The following is a 20,615-nucleotide window of genomic DNA, read 5'->3' on the forward strand; positions in this document are numbered from 1 at the left end:
GGCTGAGGGACCCCCCCCCCTCCAGTGCATGAATTTCCATGCACGGGGCCTCTAGTTTACATACAAAATTTGTGTGTTCTAAAATAATACAGGAAAAATTTATAAATAATTTTAGCAAAATATTAGGGATTATGCTAAATTAAATGGCTTAAGAATGTAACTATTTACTTTTGCAGCTTCCCACACTATCTGTTTTTCCTTCTTCAGAGATGGAGCTATTTGTGTTTCATCTTTACTTTTCTTTTTATTTTTGCTATGGGCTTTAAAAATAATAAATATTTCTTACTGTGAGTCCTCCTCTCTTTGTTCTGCTGTTGGAGGTGATACGCAGTGCTCAAATTCTTTGTTGGTTGCCTTTGACTAATGCTTTTCAGTGGCCCCGGGCTCAGCTCCTGGTTCCCAGTATGGCACAATGACCAGGCAGATATCTCGACACAACTCTACTACTTCCTCGACATCTTCTGGTGGATACAGACGAACTCCCTCTGTGACTGCTCAATTTTCTGCTCAGCCTCATGTTAATGGAGGTCCACTTTATTCTCAGAATTCAAGTAAGATGCTTTGCAGGCATACAGCACCACTGAGCTCCTTTTGAGGGAAATTATTTGAAATTGTTATTTTGCCAGTGATAGACAACAATTGAAACCATGCCACTTTATATTTATTTAGTTGTTTCTTGAATCATACTATTTAAAAAACAATTGCTTATCACTTTCGCTCAAATAATTCAGGCTTAGTGTACTTTATACTAAAATTTAACTGATGCTTTAAAATGATATTTTTATTATAAATAAAACTCGAGAAGAAAAACAAATTAAATTGAATTTATTTTTATTGGCATATTTGAGGCTGTTCAATAACAAGATAATTTAAAACATTGTGAATATTTTTCTTTAAAATAACATAAAATTGCTGGCTATCACTTTTAAGCTTGCTAAACTATACTGAAATGAATTAAAAACCATTACAAAAGTTAGTGATGATTGCTTATTATGTCTCTGAATAATTATAACATGTGGGGAGGATTTTTAAAAAATTTTTTCTTCTTCATCTTGAATTGCACATCTCAACACTAACTGCAATCAATGTTTAAAAGCTGATAAGATTAGGAAACAGTTTTAGCATATGATGTCAGGGAGTTTGAGTTGCTTGTGGTGGTTATTAATTTCACTTTCCATATCAACATGCTTAATCCAAAAAGGAAAAACAGATCTGAAATGAGCCTATTGTCCAGTATTTGTTAATGGTTTGAAGGGTGATTACTGGGACTAGACTGAAACACACTTTCCCCATATAGCTTTTGTAGCTCCTTTCTAGAACTGCATGTTTTATAGGTTGACTTAGAAACACTAAGTAAAATTGGTAGTTACAGAATAGTAATGGGGGGATGTGAAGCAGATAGGGGATATAGTCAATAATCCTATCTAATAAAGAGGGAATATGCTAATTGTCCATCACACCCTCAAAAAGATGGCATCACCCATAGCCAATAAGAAGGGAATATGCTAATTGACTGTCACACCTCAAAGATGGCGGCACCCACAGCCACAAGGTGGCAGTGCCCAGTTCCCTCAGCCCCGCTGGGGTGGCAGATGCGCGGCACGGCTGGGCCCGCCCCACACGCCTGCCTCCGGAGTCCCCCAGTACCCTCAGCCCCCCAGCCGCCCAGGGCCGGCCCAAGGCACAGGCAAGCCTCGGATGGCAGTTTCCTAGCTGCCCAGTGCCAGCCCAAGGCTTACCTGGGCCTCGGATGTCGGCTGCCTACCTGACGCCTGAGGCGCAGGCAAGCCTCAGATGTTGGCTGTCCAGCCGATGGCTGAGGCACAAGCAAGCCTTGGATGGCGGCTGCCCAGCTGCCCAGGACCGCCCAAGGCTCAGGTAACCAGGGCCAGCTGAGGCTTGTGCTGCTGGCAGTGGCAGCAGCAGAGGTGTGATGGGGCGTTGCCTTCCTCTGGTCGCCTGGTCACCTCCTGCCCTTGAGGGCTCCCGGACTGTGAGAGGGGGCAGGCCGGGCTGAGGGACCCCCCTTCCAGTGCATGAATTTTCATGCACCTGGGCCTCTAGTATTGTAATAGCTATATATGGTATCAGATCGGTACTAGATTTATTGGGGTGATCACTTCATAAGTTATATAAATATCTAATCATGTGGTTGTAAACCATATAAAACTCAAATAATGTTGTATGTCAACTGTAATATAAGAATAAAAAAGTATTAAAGAAAATTAAAAACCACTGAATATTCCATGTTAACATAGGAAGTTGGTTTAACTTCTTTTTATTTATAGTGCATGTTCTGAACATGTTTTTTTAAAAAATATTTTTTGTTGATTTCAGAGAGGAAGGAGAGGGAGCGAGAGATAGAAACCTCAATGATGAGAGAGAATCATTGATCAGCTGCCTCCTGCACACCCCACACTGGGGATCGAGCCTGCAACCCAGGCATGTGACCCTGACCGGAATCGAACCCGGGACCCTTCAGTCCACAGGCAATGCTCTATCCATGGAGCCAAACCAGCTACGGCCTGAATATGTATTTTAAAGCAGAGCTGGGGAAAGTTACGTTATTGGGATTTTTTTTGTTTGTTTAAATTTTAGAGTTAAAGATTAATTGTATTATAGCAAAAAAAAAAAAAAAATCTCATATGAATTGTAAACCACTTTAGCAAAAATGTCAGAATTCATAGATAACCCTAAAATGTATAGTTTTATTTTTTCTAGACATTTTCATCTAAACGACTAAAAAACTTGATCAGTTAGAATTTTACCTCATATTTTCCCTGGTCTCCTTTGGTAGTGAAAGGTACCTAGCGTCTGAATATTCCACACATTATCTGATTGTTAACCTCACTAGTTTTATAAACTTTTTTCATTTTACACTGCACTTTTAGATCCTATCTTTATGTTTATTTTTTTCTTTTCCTCATTTGGACATTTAAATCTACTCTGCAAATAGGATTTTTGGTGACTTCACATAATACACGTTGGTGTAGTTTTATTTAACAGTACTGGGGTAGATTGTTTATTTGCAGACAAGACATTTTTATTGCTGAATGTCTTATCTTTTGGATATTGTAAAGTAAGTTTAGCTTCAAATTTTAAAGATATCATTATGTGTTGTCAAATTAATTATCCTTCAGTCTGAATTACTGTTGGTGTTGTAATAGTAGATGTAAATGTTTTTAGTGTTTTGATGTGCATATTTCCTCTTCTTCCTAAATGTGATGGTAATTATTAGTATCTTCACAGCAAAGCTTTTCTTTTTCTTTACATACTAACCAGCATGGCTAGTTACTAAGGGGTTGTTTCTAGAAAAAAATAAAACACCTAAAAAACATGTGGGAGTTTTTAAAAATGAAAAACTAACATTTTATTCATTGAAGAGCCTTCTACATACAAAGTATCAGAAGGAACAAGGACCAACGTCAGTGAATTAAGTGCTGTTTTTAGCCACACAATGAATGTTAATTGCTTTAAATTATTGCTTCTTTAAACACTGAACCTCTCAAATTTTTACACTTACCAACAAAATTTTTAACTTGGATTAATTGAAGTAATCTTTTGATTACGTGATCTTTGGGAACCAATAAATTGTTTTTCTCTGTCAATTTATTGTCACTTGTTGTGACTACCAGTAAACTGAATTTTATTATCCATTCCAATTGACTTTTTTGAGCAATCTTTGGCAATTACTGTCTTGTTATGAGACAAAATGGTAAACATATGTATGTATATTTCCATTTATTTTTTTATTTTTTAATTTCCTTTTAGTTTGCTAATAATTTTTTACGTTTGCTGCCCACATGAACATTTAGTATTGACTTCTTGTAAATTATGTCCTCTCTAGAAAGAAGTTGGAATATTTTTCCAGCTACTAATGATTTGTTAGAAATTACTTAAGTGCAAATAATTGCCTATTTTAAAGTATTGTTAGACCAGATTTTCTTTATCAGAACAGTGATAAAAAGAAAGAAGGTCACTTTTGAGAGATACCTTATTCTTTGAAATTCAGCAAACAATTAGCATGGGATATAGTAAATTTAGGAGTGATGTCTTTAAAAATGTCAACTTAAAAGGTAATAATAAACTTGTTTTACAAACAAGGGTTTTTCCTGGAGAGCTGCGTATAAATTTATATATAAAATAAGAATTCTTTAAAGGAAAACTGTGATTGATGTAATTACTTATATATGGAATAAATAGCTGTTTCATAACACATTTGGGTTCTAATTAAGAACATTACCCTAAAGCTAGAACAGCCTGTAGGTTATAGAAGTATGGCAAAGATACAATATCCTAGAAACTGCTATCAGTATTCACTGTTAAAATTGTTTTTGTTTTGTTTTTTAGTTTTTAAAATATAAATATAAATATATATATTTATATTGATTTCACAGAGGAAGGGAGAGGGAGAGATAGAAACAATGATGAGAATCATTGAATGGCTGCCTCCTGCACGCCCCCTACTGGGGATGGAGCCGGCAACCCGGGCATGTGCCCTCAACTGGAATCGAACCTGGGACCCTTCAGTCTGCAGGCCGATGCTGTATCCACTGAGAAAAACCAGCTAGGGCTAAAGTCTTTTCTTAGAATTTGAAGTTTTCATTGCATGAAAGTGAATGTGAGGGTAAATTTAAATCTCTCCCAAACAATATAATTAGGATTAAGTTAGAAGTATTTTTTTTCAATAAAATTAACCAGTTGGCTAAAGACAACTCAGCTTTAGATTTTCTCGTGTGTAATGAACTTGAAGGTTCTGCAGGTTTTTGTTTTGTTTTTGTTTTGTTTTGTTTTGTTTCATTTGCAAACTGTTCTTTGCATACTTATGTTTGTGGTCCTTGTAACTGACTTCTGCTTTTTGTTTCCTTTTCTTTCCTTTACCTGTTTTACTTCCCCCATACTGTGTTGTTGCTATCAGTTTCTATCGCTCCACCCCCTCCCCCTATGCCTCAGTTGACTCCACAGATACCTCTCACAGGCTTCGTGGCCAGGGTGCAGGAAAACAGTAAGTTTTGAAAAACTGAGCTATCAAAGGGTAGAGGCTGTCTCCTTATAGCATGCATGGCTGATGAGTCACCATTTTCCTTACTTTTACTGAGAAGCTAATCTTATCTTGAAAATAGGTGCAGCTATGTTATTGAAACTGAAGAGCACGATCTTTAGTTTTTTCTCTTGTGTGCATGATTACTGACCTATATAAATTTCAAAACTGCAACTTTCTTATGTATTTATATGATCTAAAACATGAAATCTGATCTTTGCAGATTCTTAAGGAAAGTATAATCAAACACAAAGGAAACTACTAGGTTCCAATAATTATTAGAGGAATTAGTTAGAAAGAAAACATTTGGTATTCAAATTCATCTGTAGATTGTTTTGTGAGATTTTGTTTATTACATAATTGGGACAGGTTTGTTGGTTTTTTCTTTAGTTACAAAAAGTTTTTGGAGAAGGCTTTGTAGCCTTCCTTAGATTTTGATACATTAAAAATTTTTAATCTATATAAAGATATTCATTGTTAGGATAAGAATGAATATGCAAGACTAAGTAAGTTACATTCACGATATGTATTCATCTGAGTGATTGTCGTTATAGAGCCCTCTTCATGTTTTGGCTAGTTTCGTGCAGGCCCATGAGGATTATTTATGAATATGCAAATCTGTCATCTTTTTTTTTAGGGGTTCTCTGAAGGAAGGTCAGGGAGTTTTGGGAATTCTTTTAAATATGTGGATTTAATTAGGATAGATAGTTTATATTGCTGTCTGATTAAGGTTTTGGAAGATGTATAATCATAGTCACACAATCATAGTGAATGCTATTTGACAAAATGAAGAATACCACTATCACAAATTTTATTAGACCAAAATAGCTATTAAGATTAAGATGGTAAGGTGGTCAAGTAGTAATTTACTTTATTTGGGACCATCACCATCCAAATAAATCTCAAAATGGTATGAACAAATGTGTAACCCATTTGATCAACTAATCTTCCAAGAGTGCATTGTGGCAAATTCCATTTTTCAGCTTGTGCTGACCCTTTTGTGTTATTTCCTCCATTCCTCCAGTCAAATATTTGTGGACTTAGTGTTATGTGTTAGTCTTTGGGAAGAATACAAATAGTTTAAGACAGAGTTCCTACCTGTAAGAAATGTATGATTTAATGGACATTTTATAAAACATTGTAGTTTCAAAATATTGAAATTTCTGAGTGCAAATCAACTTTGAAATCTGTGTTTAAATATATATAAATAAGTGAATCTTATTTTTAATAATAAGTGAATAAGAGTAAATTGCTGGTCTTTAATGCTGTAAGAGTTTAAAAATGAAGCCAGATAAACTTTTTAAACTGCCTTACAGCCAAGAATTTTTAGGAACTATTTAAAAATAACCATAATGAACTTCCATTTAGTGTGACCAAAACTCTTTGGTAACTTTAAATAGAAATTCAGAATTAATGTATATTATTCTGGATATGCTTGGCCTTTGCTAAAGAGGCCCATGGTACTAGTTTAGTTCTTTCACCAAACATTGTCCTGGTGCTGCAGAATGCCCAACTTTATTTGCCGTTTTCTTCGAAAGCATGCTAGGAAGATTGGTGAGAAACTATCACCAGTATCTTAAATTTATTTGTTTGTTTGTTTATTTAAATTCAGTCCTCACCTGAGGATATTTTTTCCATTGATCTTTAGAGAGAGAGTAGAATGGAAGGGGGAGAAGGGGGGAGACAGAAAGGAAACATCTGTGTAAGAGAGAGACATTGATTGGTTGCCTCCCACAATAGTAATAGAAAGCTTTAAGGGCTGTTTGTGGGCAAAAATAAAATAGATCCAAGCATTCAGTGGAAAATAAGTTATAAACATAACAGAATGAGCATTATCACACAAGGCTTATTTTCTAATAGCCTTTTTCATTCCTCAGTAGGATAAAATAGAAATTCACAGCATTGAAGTGGAAATAGGGCTATTTAATCTGCAAATGTTTTAAATCTTGATCCCTTGGTTATATTCTCAGCAAATCATTCCAAATAGGGTGGAGTAAACTTTAAAACCTGTATTACAGATAGATTATGACTCCTTTTTTTGATCATATAAAAATAGCCTTAGAAATTGGTATTTAAGTTAGTATATTGGTATTCTGAATTTCTTTCCTGCAGATATCATGTAATTCCTGTGTTAATTTGTATCAAAACATTTTCATATGTCTTTAACTTTTAAAGAAATGTGTGGATAAGAAATTAGAGTTAGTTGTGTTCCAGTTTTGAATTCCTTAATGTGGGAGCATTTGTTACTTGGTGTCATAATAGTTCAGTGAACACAGTTCTAGCCTCTACATTTTACCATTTACACTTTTGATTATTTAAATTACACTCACATACCACAACCATCTAGAATTGGAGGTATGAGTTGGTTTTATTGTTTTGCATGATATGTTACTTTCTGTGTACTTGTTTCTTTTTATTACCTTATTACCACAAAACTTTACTTTTAATATCTTTGTTGTGGATGTATTCTTAGAATAGATCTTTAGGATCTTGACCTCCCCTCATCTATGCTTATATTTTACTAGCAATAAGGCAAAAATCTTAGCTTGCTTTCTACATTTAAAAAGTTGATTATGAGTACAAACATTTAAAAAAATACTTTAATACATTTTCTACTAGTTGGGAATTATTTAATTTTTAAATTTTTCTTGTTAAAATTTACATGAAAGAATAGAAAACCTATACATAGAGCAGACCTAATACCACCGACTTTTCTTTCTTCCTTAAAACAAACAAAATAAATATCTACCCACTGGAAACTTATTTCTGGGCAACTAAAGATATTTAAGCTAAAATCAGGGACATGAATATTCACAATGAATAGCTGTCAAACCATTAATGTAATGTTATTCATAATGTTTACTGTAGTCCAAATGACAAAAGTGACATAAGGCTTATTTAAGGAGTTAAACTAACTAAAGAGTGACAGTTGTTTTGACCTGAGCCTTGGAATAAGGAAACTTCTTTACTCCTATAATCTTTTATAAAGAGATAGTCTCCTAACCTGCATCCATTAATTTGTAGTACTTCCTAATACCTTTATTTTTAGCTCATTTTATTATAGCAAAATTATTCTTGAATAGTGGAAGCTTTAACACACCAAGCTTTTATTTCTAATCTTGCATGTTTTATTATAGTGCATGCTTTATATGAGTTAGAGCTTTCTTAAATTCTTTTAATTTATGAATTTCCATTTAGTCTCGTTTTTTACTCATATTAATTATCTGAATTTTTTCTAGTTGCTGATAGTCCAACTCCTCCACCACCACCTCCACCAGATGACATTCCCATGTTTGATGACTCTCCACCTCCGCCACCACCACCTCCAGTGGATTATGAAGATGAAGAGGCTGCAGTAGTTCAGTATAATGACCCATATGCAGATGGGGATCCTGCTTGGGCCCCTAAAAATTATATTGAGAAAGGTAAGGTACAATCATCTATTAGAGTAAAGGAAAATAATCTAATTATATAATTTAGAGCTATGAAGAACATTTAATCCAGTGTTTCACAACCTTTTGAATAACTTTATGAGTCAAGATGATATAGTTAAACCTTATTTCCTATACATTTCCAATTTGAAGAGAGGATTATTTATATTTTAAATTAAAAGTATGTTATAATGTTAGCTGTACTTTTTCAAATGACATAATGCTTCTAGCTGGAGATTAACTTGTCTGTCTGCATTTTATAGATGAAGCAACTAAGTCACACACAAAAAAAGGAATGAAATGATTTACTAGTACTAGTCATATAATTAGTAAATATTTAAAACCAAATTTCTAAGCACTTACCATAAAAATAGAAGTCTTTTATATCTAAATACTTTAAAATCTATTGGGATTATTATGAGAACAAGCTTTCAATTAAGTTTCATTAGTTGATCTTATAAAAGAGAAGATAATCACTAGAATTTTATGTCATGAAATTATGTATAACTCCATAGTACAAATTTACCTGACAGTCACCTTAATTATCTTTTAAGAAACAGTGTGTAAGAAAGAAAAAGTCCTGTTTTTAGAGAGTTTGCTTTTTTTAATCCAAATATATGTTATTTAAAAATTTGTATTTGTATAGAGTTCTGAAAAATACTTGTAATTTAGTTGATCACATTTGATTTCATTTGAAATGTATTCCCTTCCGTTGCCTGTATTGGATTAACTGATTTTAAGCAAGAAGCTATAGCTTTTGAGACCTGTTCCATTGTGACCCTGCCCAAGTTTTAAATACATAGCTAAAAGTAAATTTCCTATTTTCCTTTTTTATATTTTTTAAGAGCAAACATTTTGCATATAGTTCAGGAAGTCTTGAATATTCTACTTGCCATTAAGATTTTTATGTACTTTCAAGTAGAAATGAGTTGTGGTTATTATGAGGGTGATAAACTTGAATAGTCTTGAATTGTGTTTTTACTCATATTTCTGGGTTGGAAAGCAAATTTAACTTTAAGTATCTATGAAATTGGAACTATTATATTTGAAGTTTAATTATTTGGAATGATAGAACAGTGAATAACCTAGCATGATTAAAAAAATATCTTCACAAGTTGAAATGATGCGTCTTAAATCAAGGTTATTTTCATATTTTTTTGTAAAAGACCAAATAAACATTTTTAGCTTATTTATTAAATTTTTAAATATATTTTTATTGATTTCAGAGAGGAAAGGAGAGGGAGAGAGAGATAGAAACATCAACGGTGAAAGAGAATCATTGATTGGCTGCCTTCTGCATGCCTCCTAATGGGAATCGAGCTCACAAATCTGGGCATGTGCCCTTGACTGGAATTGAAACCGGGACCCTTCAGTTCGCAGGCTGACGCTCTATCCACTGAGCCAAACCAGCTAGGGCAATATTTTTCTGTTTTAAATCTTTATTGTTCAGATTATTACAGATGTTCCTCCCACCCCACCCCCATAGCTCTCCTCTACCCGGTTCCCACCCCACTCCAGGCCTCCCCCCTCCCCAACTGACCTTGTAATAGGTGTAAGCTCTTTGTCCAATCTCTTCCCACACCCCCCACAACCTATTCCCCCCAAGAATTGTCAGTCTGCTCCCTTTCCATGCCCCTGATTCTGTTACATTCACCAGTTTGTTCTGTTCACCAGGTTTTTTATTCATTTGATTTTTAGGTTCACTTGTTGATAGATATGTATTTGTTGTCACTTTCTTGTTTATAATTTTTTATCTCTTCTTCTTCCTCTTCCTCTTCTTCTTCTTCCTCTTCCTCTTCCTCTTCCTCCTCCTCCTCCTCCTCCCTCCCTCCCTCCCTCCCTCCCTCCCTCCCTCCCTCCCTCCCTTCCTTCCTTCCTTCCTTCCTTTCTTCCTTCCTTCCTTCCTTCCTTCCTTCCTTCCTTCCTTCCTTCCTTCCTTCCTTTCTTCCCCTTCCTTCCTTCCTTCCTTCCTTCCTTCCTCTCTTCCTCTCTTCCTTCCTTCCTTCCTTCCTTCCTTCCTTCTTCTTCCTTCTCCTTCTCCTTCCTCTCTTCCTCCTTCCTCCTCCTTCCTCTCTTCTTCCTTCTTCTTCCTTCTTCCTTCTTCCTTCCTTCTCCTTCCTTCTCCTTCCTTCTCCTTCCTTCTCCTTCCTTCCTTCCTTCCTCCCTCCTCCTCCTCCTCCTCCTCTTCCTCCCCCTCCTCCCTCCTCCTCCTCCTCTCCCTTCCTTTCTCCTTCCTTCCTCCCTTCCTTTCTTCCTTCCTTCCTTCCTTCCTTCCTTCCTTCCTTCCTTCCTTCTTCTTCCTCCTTCCTCCTTCCTTCCTCCGCCTCCTCCTCCTCCTCCTCCCTCCCTTTCTTCCTTCCTTCCTCCCTTCCTTCTTCTTCCTTCTTCTTTCTTCTTCTTCCTTCCTTTCTTCTTCTTCTTCTCCTTCCTTCCTTCCTTCCTTCCTTCCTTCCTTCCTTCCTTCCTTCCTTCCTTCCTTTCCTCCTCCTCCTCCTCCTCCTCCTCCTCCTCCTCCTCCTCCTCCTCCTCCATACCCTTCAGCATATCATATAATACTGGTTTGGTGGTGATGAACTCCTTTAGCTTTTTCTTGTCTGTGAAGCTCTTTATCTGACCTTCAATTTTAAATGATAGCTTTGCTCGGTAGAGTAATCTTGGTTGTAGGTTCTTGCTGTTCATCACTTTGAATATTTCTTGCCACTCCCTTCTGGCCTGCATAGTTTCTGTTGAGAAGTCACCTGACAGTCGTATGGGTGCTCCCTTGAAGGTAACTGATTGTTTTTCTCTTGCTGCTTTTAATATTCTCTCTTTGTCTTTTTTCCTTGGCATTTTAATTAAGATGTGTCTTGGTGTGGTCCTCTTTGGATGTTGGTATGCTTGAAGTTGTTCCAGAGGCTCCTTACACTATCTTCATAGTTTTGGATTCTTTTTTTCTTTTTGCTCTTTCAGTTGGGTGTTTTTTGCTTCCTCATATCCTATCTAATAATAGACAAATATGCAAATTGACCATACCTCCGCTACGCCCACAAGCCACGCTCAACATCCAATCAGAGCGAGTATGTAAATTAACCCAACCAAGATTGCTACAGCCACAGAGAGCAAGGTTTCCTAGGTAACAGAAGAAGCCAGGCTTTCCGCCTGCCCTTGCCAGGCCTAAGCCTCCACTCAAGCTACAAAGTTTCAGTTATAGAAGGTAAACAAATTCAAACAAATGGCGGCAGAATGGAGCTTGAGAGAGCAGGCCAGGGTTGCCGGCGGCAACAGGGGAAGCAAAGCTTTCCGCACACCCTGGCCAGGCCCACCTGCTTAAGGCAACTAAGTTCAATTATAACCCCAACACAAATGGCTGCTGGCCTCGGAGAGAGCCCCAGGCTTGGCTCCGCTCCAGGCTACAAAGTTTCAATTGTAGAAGGAAAATAAATTCCAGATACCAGGGCCTCTGCTTGGGTTGCCAGGGGGCGTGGCCAGCCTGCAAACCACCACAGGCCCCTCGCTCAGGCCGCCCCATGCCCCAAGGGAACCCCACCCTGATCCAGGACGCCCTTCAGGACAAACCAGCTGGTCCCCACCCCTGTACCAGGCTTCTATCCTATCTAATAAAAGAGTAATGTGGAGATTGATCATCACTGCAACACACAATATAGCTGGCCCCATGTGGTCAAAGATCCTGCCCCCATGTGGACACAAGATGGCCACCACAAGATGGCCAGCAGGGGAGGACAGTTGGGAGGCACCCGGCCTGCAAGGGAGGGCAGTTGAGAGGGACCAGGCCTGCAAGGGAGGGCAGTTGGAGGTGATCAACCCTGCAGGAGAGGGCAGTTAGGGGTGATCAGGCCGGCAGAGGAGGGATGTTGGGGGCAAACAGGCTGGCAGCAGAGTGGTTAGGGGGTGATCAGACTGGCAGGCAGAAGCGGTTAGGGGCAATCAGGAAGGCAGGCAGGCAAGTAGTTAGGAGCCAGCAGTCCTGGATTGTGAGAGGGATGTTCGACTGCCCGTTTAGGTCCGATCCCGGTGGGATCAGGCTTAAATGGGCAGTCAGACATCCCTCAAGGGGTCCCAGATTGGATAGGGTACAGGCTGGGCTGAGGGACAACCTTCCTCCGTGCACGAATTTCGTGCACCGGGCCTCTAGTTTCAAATATTTGCCTTGATTCTTGGGATCCTCTAGTCTACTGTTGAATCCTGTATGCCATTCTTTATTTCAGTCAGGGTATGCTTAATTTCTGACTGGTCCTTTTCCATTTTTTTTTTGGAATTCTCACTAAGATCCTTGAAGGTCTTACTAAGTTCCTCAGAGGTTTCTAGAAGATTCTTGAGTAACCTTATAACTGTGGTTTTGAACTCTATATCCAGTATTTTGCTTTCATCCATTATTTTTCATTTGTCACATATTTCTTTGTCTCCACATTTTGGCTGCTTCCGTGTTTGTTTCTATGTACTGGGTAGCTGCTGAGTCTCCTTGAGTTGATAGAGTGGCCTTGTGTGGTAGGTGTCCTATAGGGCCCAGTGGCTCAGCCTCCCCAGTCAACTGAGGTGGACGCTCTTGGTGCACCCCTTTGTGGGCTGTGTGCACAGTCTTGTTGTAGTTAAGCCTGATTGCTGTTGGTGTCACTGGGAGTAATTGACCTCCATGCCAATTGGCTGTGATGACCAGCTGTGTTTACACTGGAAGATCTGTTGTGCAGGAGACACCCTTATGGGGCAGGACTTGCTTCAGTGGGGCTTTGGTGCTGAGTCTGCCTCTTGAGTGTGTCACTTATGGATGTGAAGAGTTGTAATCTGTTATGGTCTCACATTGACCACTGGTACACTGGCTCTTGGATCTCCAAGGAGGTGCAAAGTCAGCCACTGTCTGGGGCTGCCCAGCAGGAGCTATAGAGACATCTGCAGATTCCTCCTCTTTGTATCGGGTTTGGAAGTGCCCAGACAAGGCTCAGCTTTGTAGCAAGGCAGGCTGCTGCTGCCGGATTTATTGCTTTGGTGCTACTTGACCCAGCTGCTGCCTGTTTGACAGGTTTTAGGCTAAGAAATATGCAAAAGCTGCTGCACACAGTTTCGGTGGGATTGTAAATTGCGGGGGGCGGGGGTCTCAGGGAATCACCAGGGCAGAGCAAACAGCAATGGCTGCCAGTCAGCCCTGCACCAGAGAGGTCCCAGCACAGGAACAATGATCGCTGCGAGCACCTCTGTCTGAAAGAAAGCTGCCCTCATGTTCCTGTCCTGATGCCAGACAGTCCAGTTTCTCCCTGTATGTGTCTGGGTCCCCCAGAGTCTTGCCTGTAACTGGAGCTCATTGCAAGCGGGAGCTTATATCTCCCTCCCGATTAAAAAAGCAGCGCGCCTGGGTTGCCAGCCCAGTCCACGCCTCTGCACTCCTACCAGTCTCAATGCGCATTCTTTTTTACCTCTTTAGTTGTAGAACTTCCACTCAGCCAGCTTTCCCGCAGTTCTGGATGATAGTTGTTCTGTCCTTTAGTTGTAATTTTGATGTGCTTGTGGGAGGCAGCAAGTGTATACCTGTCTAGGGCAATATTTTTAACTTTTTTCCAAAATTGAGGTTAATGAAATTGACATAACAATATATTAGTTTCAGGTATACAATGTAATGATTCATTATTTGTATATATTGCAAAATGAAATATTTAAATCTTTGTTAGCCACATACTCTCTTTAAACAATGACTCAACCCCACTATTATAGCACAAAAGCAGCCATAGACATTGCACAAGAGAGGGGATGTGGCTGTGTTCCAATAAAACTTTATTTACAACAAAGGCAGTGAGTTGAATTTGGCCATGGCCATTATTTGTTGACCCCTATTCTAAATAAAATGTTGATACCTAGTAGGATTATACATCTACTGGCGTTCCCGTTGCAGGAAAAATCCTACAATAGGGTTTCCTGCTGCACTCTACCCTGCCCCGCCTGCTCTCCTCCCTTGTCCCCTGCCCTGCCTTCTCCGCCAGCCCCCCTGCTTTTCTCCCTTCTCCGCCAGCCCACCCACTCTCCTTCTTTCTCCCCTGGCCCTGCCTCCACTCCTCCCTTCTCCCCCGCCCCTCCTTCTCCGCCAGCCCGCCTGCTTTTCTCCCTTTTCCGCCAGCCCGCCCGCTCTCCTTCCTTTGCCCCTGGCCCCGCCTTCGCTCCTCCCTTCTCCCCCGGCCCCGCCTGCTATCCTTCTCCCCCGGCCCCACCTCCGCTCCTCCCTTCTCCTCCCCCTGACTTGCTTGCTTCTCCAAAGCTTTGCTCCCTTCTGTAGCTCTTGGCTTCTTTTTACGCTGTCTTGATATGCAAATTAGCCGCCATCTTTGTTGGGGTAATTTGCATACTCATCCTGATTGGTTGGTGGGCGTGGCTTGGCTGGTGGGCGTGGCTTGGGCATAGTGAAGGTGCGGTCAATTTGCCTATTTGTCTATTATTAGGTAGGATGTATTAGGATCCTGGAGAGTAGAATGGACATGGGATTGTTAATGGTTAAATACTCAGTAGCAAGAATTATGAGAGAATATGTGCACGGTGGGGTGTAGGGAAGCACGGGACTTTGTTGGAAAGTCTGTAAGGAGGATTTTCTGAAAGATTGGAGGCCTGTAGGGGATTCTTACCTGCCTTGACTTTTCCAAACAAGTATGAGCCCCCTGGCATTTTACTGGAATTTTTATGTTTAGACTTCAAAACGTCCTTGTTTAAAAGGCACTGCAGATGCATGTATTTTCTCAAGGATACTTACCCAGCTGATAGTATCTAGAGGTTAATTTTAGTTCAAGCTGTTGCTACAATAAAAGCCTAAGGAAGCAGGCGAACAGGGCTATCTGGTTCCTTTAGCCACCCAGTCACTTAGCCCTCTCTTTCACAGAAACGTGTGTCTTTGTAATCCTTCACCAGTTGCTCAGGGTCTGCTGGTCAGTCCCGGCAGTGGGGAGGGTAGGTTGAATGCAACTAGGTTGCATTTAAAAAGAGGACTTGGAAAATTGAAACATTTATTAATTGAGCTCAGTACTTTTACCAACTCCTTTTGTAAGTGGACCTAAGAGCAAGAGGAAACACTTCTTTAAAAATTTATATTTTTATCGATTTCAGAGAGGAAGATAGAGTATTCAGTGATGAGAGAGAATCATTGATCGGCTGCCTCCTGCATGCCCCACACTGGGCATCAAGTCTGCAACCTGGATATGTGTCCTGACCAGAAATCGAACTGTGATCTCCAGGTTCATGGGTTGATGCTCAACCACTAAGGCTGGGCGAGAGGAAACATTTTTTTCCTGCCAAATGACTTTGAGGATGACGGGCCTTTGTCATGATTAGTTTATAAGTCTATAGCATTCAAAATTTAATTCATTATGACTGTGAATACAAATAAATTAATGTTATCAAAGGTAAACCATAAATAATAAATATTAATGGACTAATTAATAGTTTACTTTTAAATTATTACATTATTTTCTTTACTATAGCTAGCAGTCACTCAATTCCTTTGGGTGGCTTTTTAGACAAAAATAATACCCGGATAATAATTTAATATTATTTATTCTTTATGTTTGGGGGTTTTTAAAGACAACTTTGCATGTCAGTGAGCTTGTAATCACAATACTATGATTCTGCTGCAGGATTAAAATGGACTTGTTGAGTTTACTTAATACAGTGTTTTGCAAAGGGGAGAGAAGATTGCCTATTTCAATTTAGCAAATGATGATATCGATTAGTACTACAAGTCTCTTATTGTAATTCCCTAATTCAGAATAACTGTGGGGACTAACCATCTTTTTTTGGTGGAAAAGTAAGTTCCAGAACATCTTAAATGTCTTAAGAACTCTGTATTTTAAGAAAAACTACACGAGGGAAATCAATGAAAAAAATTCATTTCACATTTACTAGAAAAGTACATATAATTTCAGCATCATTATGCTATGAAGGCAGAATGAAGGAATAATTAAACTTATGAACCAGTAGTTTAGAAAACTAGAATAATTTTATGCCTTTTTTTTCTATGACACTGTGCAAAGAAAGTGAATATTTTGAACTCAAAATAATCACAGATACTACAGAATTGCAAATAATTAATGCATCTTTACTCACTTGTTTCCCCTTAAAAAATCCTGTTGATCTTTAAAGTGCTGTGTAAAAATATTCTAAATATAGCCCCATAAATTATATGAATATTTTCCTTGGATGAGTAGGATGAGATTTATCTCCAGGTATGTGTATTTTCAAGTTAGATAGCTGGTTTAATGATTGGTTATGCAGCTTTGCTGCCCAGTCGTTATTTTGAAAAATGGTTTTGCATACTGTTGGCACTTAGTAAATATTTGAACAAATGAACTGAAATATCTAATAAACCCTTAAAATTCAGAGATCTTCCCTAAATAGATTTGTCTAGTCTAATCAAATAGTCATTATGGCCCTAAGATCAAGTTATTGATTTAGGTACATGGTTAACCACTGGTCTACCTATATTTATAGATGTAAGAGTTAAGAATATTCATAAAAAGAGTTGGTTTTGCTATACTATAGATTTAATTAGCATTACATTTTAAAATTCACATTATGTTGGATATAGTGCACTCACTTGTTATTTCAACTCTTTTTTCCATAGTTGTGGCAATATATGATTATACAAAAGACAAGGATGATGAGCTGTCATTTATGGAGGGTGCAATCATTTATGTAATAAAGAAGAATGATGATGGCTGGTATGAAGGAGTCTGCAATCGAGTGACTGGTCTGTTCCCTGGGAACTACGTTGAATCAATCATGCACTATACTGATTAAAATTTTTTGCTTTTAAAGTAGGTTCTTATTATTCAGTCATACTGTGGGACTATTAATGGTTAACAAAACTGTCTTAAAATGTGCCCATATTTTCAGGACATGCTGTTTTATTGGTATAATTGAACGTCTACCTTGTAAGCATAAATCTCTGAGGCAGTTTGTGTATTGCTAAACAGCAATTTATACAAGAGGCTGTCCATAACTGTTTATGCTTATATACTTACTTACACAATGTTAACTTTATGACCAGCTTAAATATTCTGGGGGTCTGGGGTATAATATTTAACAAATCATGATTCAGATTGTACCATTAATGTTTCAGTGCAGCATGGTTACTAATGCTATGTCAGACTAATATTAAAATCAGAAACTTAAATGCTGGTGCTGGTCATACCTTTTGTTTAGACTCTCTCATTCTTGAACTATAACTATTTGTTTAAAGCATGCATACAAATTAATTATTGAAATATACTTCTTAAAAATCCAAGATGCTTCCAATTTGTGTGATATTTTCTTGGAGTACTCGTACTTAGGTCTCTTGAAATGATTCGAGTCTCTAAGGTTTCCATGTGAAACAAAACAAACAAAAAAGGGTTATCTGTAATGTTGTAATTTGTAACTAAGTTTTTTAATGAGTGAATTTGCATTATAAATTTTTTCCACTCACAAATACATAAGTGAACCAAAGGTTTTTGTCCTTTCCTTCACTGATTTGTTTTTAAAAAAATAAATAAAAGATACTGATTTATTGCAGAATTATTGTTCTATTTTCTCAGCATATGAACTTCAGCCTTATCTCAACCTGTCCCAATATCAAATGTGACTGATTTTTGAAGATTTAAAATCTGATTACAAGTCAATCTACTTAGTTGCTTTTCTAAAGTAATTTTTTTTCAGAGCTAAGAAAATGTGTAAAAGTATTCACTTCTGTGGGTAAAATTCTTAAGGATTGCTGTTATTAGTCCTCCAGTTTTCCAGTGGACTGTTCAATGAAAGGAAATTACAAGTGTCTTTTACATACTGTTTTGTAGAAGTGGATGCAATTGATTTTTGAATAGGCACTATTTAATTCATTAACTGGTACTAGCAACATAAAAAGATTTTTAAAGTAATTGGGGGAAAACTGGGTCATATATTAATCAGTGAATAGGGATATACTTGACCAACAGATTTGTTTTGTCTTTTTTACGTAACTGAAATGCAACACATGCACTTTGTGTGTCTCCTCTTAATTTAAGGGAGGTTTAGAGGGATGTTTTATATTGTGTACAATTTTGTATTGCCTAGGATATTAAAATAGAGCGCTCAAATGTGGGTTTCTGTGTATTGAGGAATTGTCTGGATTTCAAATTGCAGTTTATGTACTGGGTGTTACAGACTATAATAGCATAGTAAATGGTAAGACTAGTGCAAAACATTTATTTCTGAGAGTTAAAGACCATTGCTACCAAATCAATGTGACTGTTGCATATGCATTTTGCCTTGATAATTTTAAAATGATTTCAGTATCACTAGTGATCAGCTAGCTACATTTTTCATTTCATTTTTTTCCAAGTGGAATGTTCTCTTAATTTTGTATATAATTCATCTAAATTTTATTGCAGTCTTTTATAATAAACCATTCTCTTATATGAAATTTTGGATGCTGTTAAAATCTAATGCTGATTGAAATGTAGACTTCACAGTTCTCTGACATTTACTCCTATGGTGAAACAAGATAAACCATTTGAATTTTAACATTGATTATTTATTTGTTTAATGGCTTTACATGTGACTATTAACAGTGTAAACAATACCACATATAACCATCAAGATGCCTCAATTAGAATTTACAGGGCTGGAATAACAGTTTCAGATGATTTAATTATTTTAAAACTTTTCTGAAAAACTTTGCTAATAAAATAACTGCCCATCATTAAGGTTGAAATGATTTTTTAAAATGATTTTTGGTTATGTGCACATGAAGCAAAGTATATTCCACAAAATTCTTTAGGCACAGTCTGGTAAAATAGCTGCCAGAAATAACAGAAAGACTTGTTATTTATCTCTTGTGAGTACAGTTTCCGAGAGTTGTATGAGGGCATCTCTTTCTGGGGATGGTCGAAGTTTACTGATCTCTCTTACTGCTTCATGGCAGTACCGCTGGGCGAGGTAGGTTGTTTGCTGCACACCATCACTCTATGAAATACAGAAAGAAACGGAACAGATGTGTGTTACCTACTGGATCAGCTCTTAAGTTCATTATAATGAATTAAAAACTATTTTGAGATTAGATTAGTTAATAGCCAAACTATGTTTCTATGTTTGATCTCATAGTTCCAGCTTCCCCTGCCTAATTCTTTTAGGCCCTTTTCTCTGATTAAAGCGTACAAAGTAACTCATTACTATCAAGTAGCCATCCTTTTTTTTTTTTTTTTCATTTTTAAATACTAGTAACCCTGCACACCAATCTGTGCACCAGTGGCTCTCTGTGGGATGTGGCCGCTCCGCGCCCGCTGCCCAGAGGCCCTCTGCGGCTGAGGTGGAATGCTTGCCTTGTCGCCATGGCAATGAAGCAAGCATTCTGCCAGGCTGCTCACACTGCCCTCTCTCAGCGGCTGCCCCCCCCCCCCCCCCCCGGAATGGGGGACTCCGGCGGGGCCGAGAGGACTGGGCGCCACCATCTTTGTGATGGAGTGATGGTTAATTTGCATATTACCTTTGTATTAGATAGGATATTTTTATTTTTGATAGTACTACAGTTATCTCCCATTCCCATCCCTCTTCCTCCCAGCCCCTTAGCCATCTATTTTTAAGTACTAGATCTTTTTTAAAAAGTTGTTATAATATATCTATACAATAAATTTCTAAATGAAAAAATCTTAAGTGGAAGTTAAAAAAAAATGTACATAATGAAAATGTACACAAAAGCTGATGATGAAAATGTACACAAGAGCTGAGTTCTCTTTTAAAGGCACAAGCTTTTTTATCCATTTTTTAAAAATTTAATTATCAATATTAGTTATTATTTATTGCCTATCTGCTAAGAAAGATGAGGATTTAACCTACACATCCTATGATCCAAATTTGATTATACAGGGTAGGGTGGGGCAAAAGTAGGCTTACAGTAGTGAATACATGCAAGTTTATTTTATTACTTATTAGTGTAGGTGAGGAAACCAGTGCTCCCATTCTTTCCATTATTTCAGAGATGAAGGGAGAGTAGAAACATCAGTGATGAGAGAGAATCACTGATCAGCTGCCTCCTGCACACTCCCCATTTGGGAGTGAGCCCACAACTCAGGCATATGCCCTGACCAGGAATCAAACCATGACCTCCTGGTTCATAGGTCGACGCTCAACCAGTGAACCACACTGGCCAGGCCCATTCTTTCCACTTT

At 38.0% G+C, this 20,615-nt stretch overlaps 2 protein-coding genes across 14 annotated transcripts in view; one reads left to right on the plus strand and one right to left on the minus strand.

Moving 5' to 3' along the window:
- Window positions 1–20,615, plus strand: part of ABI1 (abl interactor 1) — a 125,501-nt gene that overhangs the window by 93,607 nt on the left and 11,279 nt on the right. For 3 of the 10 annotated variants that reach the window (XM_054725660.1, XM_054725666.1, XM_054725674.1), the window contains 4 exons: window positions 375–551; window positions 4,919–5,005; window positions 8,281–8,466; window positions 17,060–17,991. In XM_054725660.1, coding sequence (XP_054581635.1) covers window positions 375–551; window positions 4,919–5,005; window positions 8,281–8,466; window positions 17,060–17,235 — 626 coding nt within the window. In that variant the 3' untranslated portion in view covers window positions 17,236–17,991. Of the gene's footprint in view, window positions 1–374; window positions 552–4,918; window positions 5,006–8,280; window positions 8,467–17,059; window positions 17,992–20,615 lie in introns of those variants that run through there. The other 7 variants (XM_054725667.1, XM_054725672.1, XM_054725686.1 and 4 more) reach the window with 4 other exon arrangements.
- PDSS1 (decaprenyl diphosphate synthase subunit 1) overlaps window positions 19,248–20,615 on the minus strand; it is a 45,883-nt gene continuing 44,515 nt past the window's right edge. For all 4 annotated transcript variants that reach the window (XM_028138754.2, XM_054725692.1, XM_054725689.1 and 1 more), the window contains one exon: window positions 19,248–19,413. In XM_028138754.2, the coding sequence (XP_027994555.2) occupies window positions 19,273–19,413 (141 nt within the window). In that variant the 3' untranslated portion in view covers window positions 19,248–19,272. The remainder of the gene's footprint in view (window positions 19,414–20,615) is intronic.

Source organism: Eptesicus fuscus, chromosome 2, assembly GCF_027574615.1.
Source record: "Eptesicus fuscus isolate TK198812 chromosome 2, DD_ASM_mEF_20220401, whole genome shotgun sequence".
Classification (NCBI taxonomy): Eukaryota; Metazoa; Chordata; class Mammalia; order Chiroptera; family Vespertilionidae; genus Eptesicus; species Eptesicus fuscus.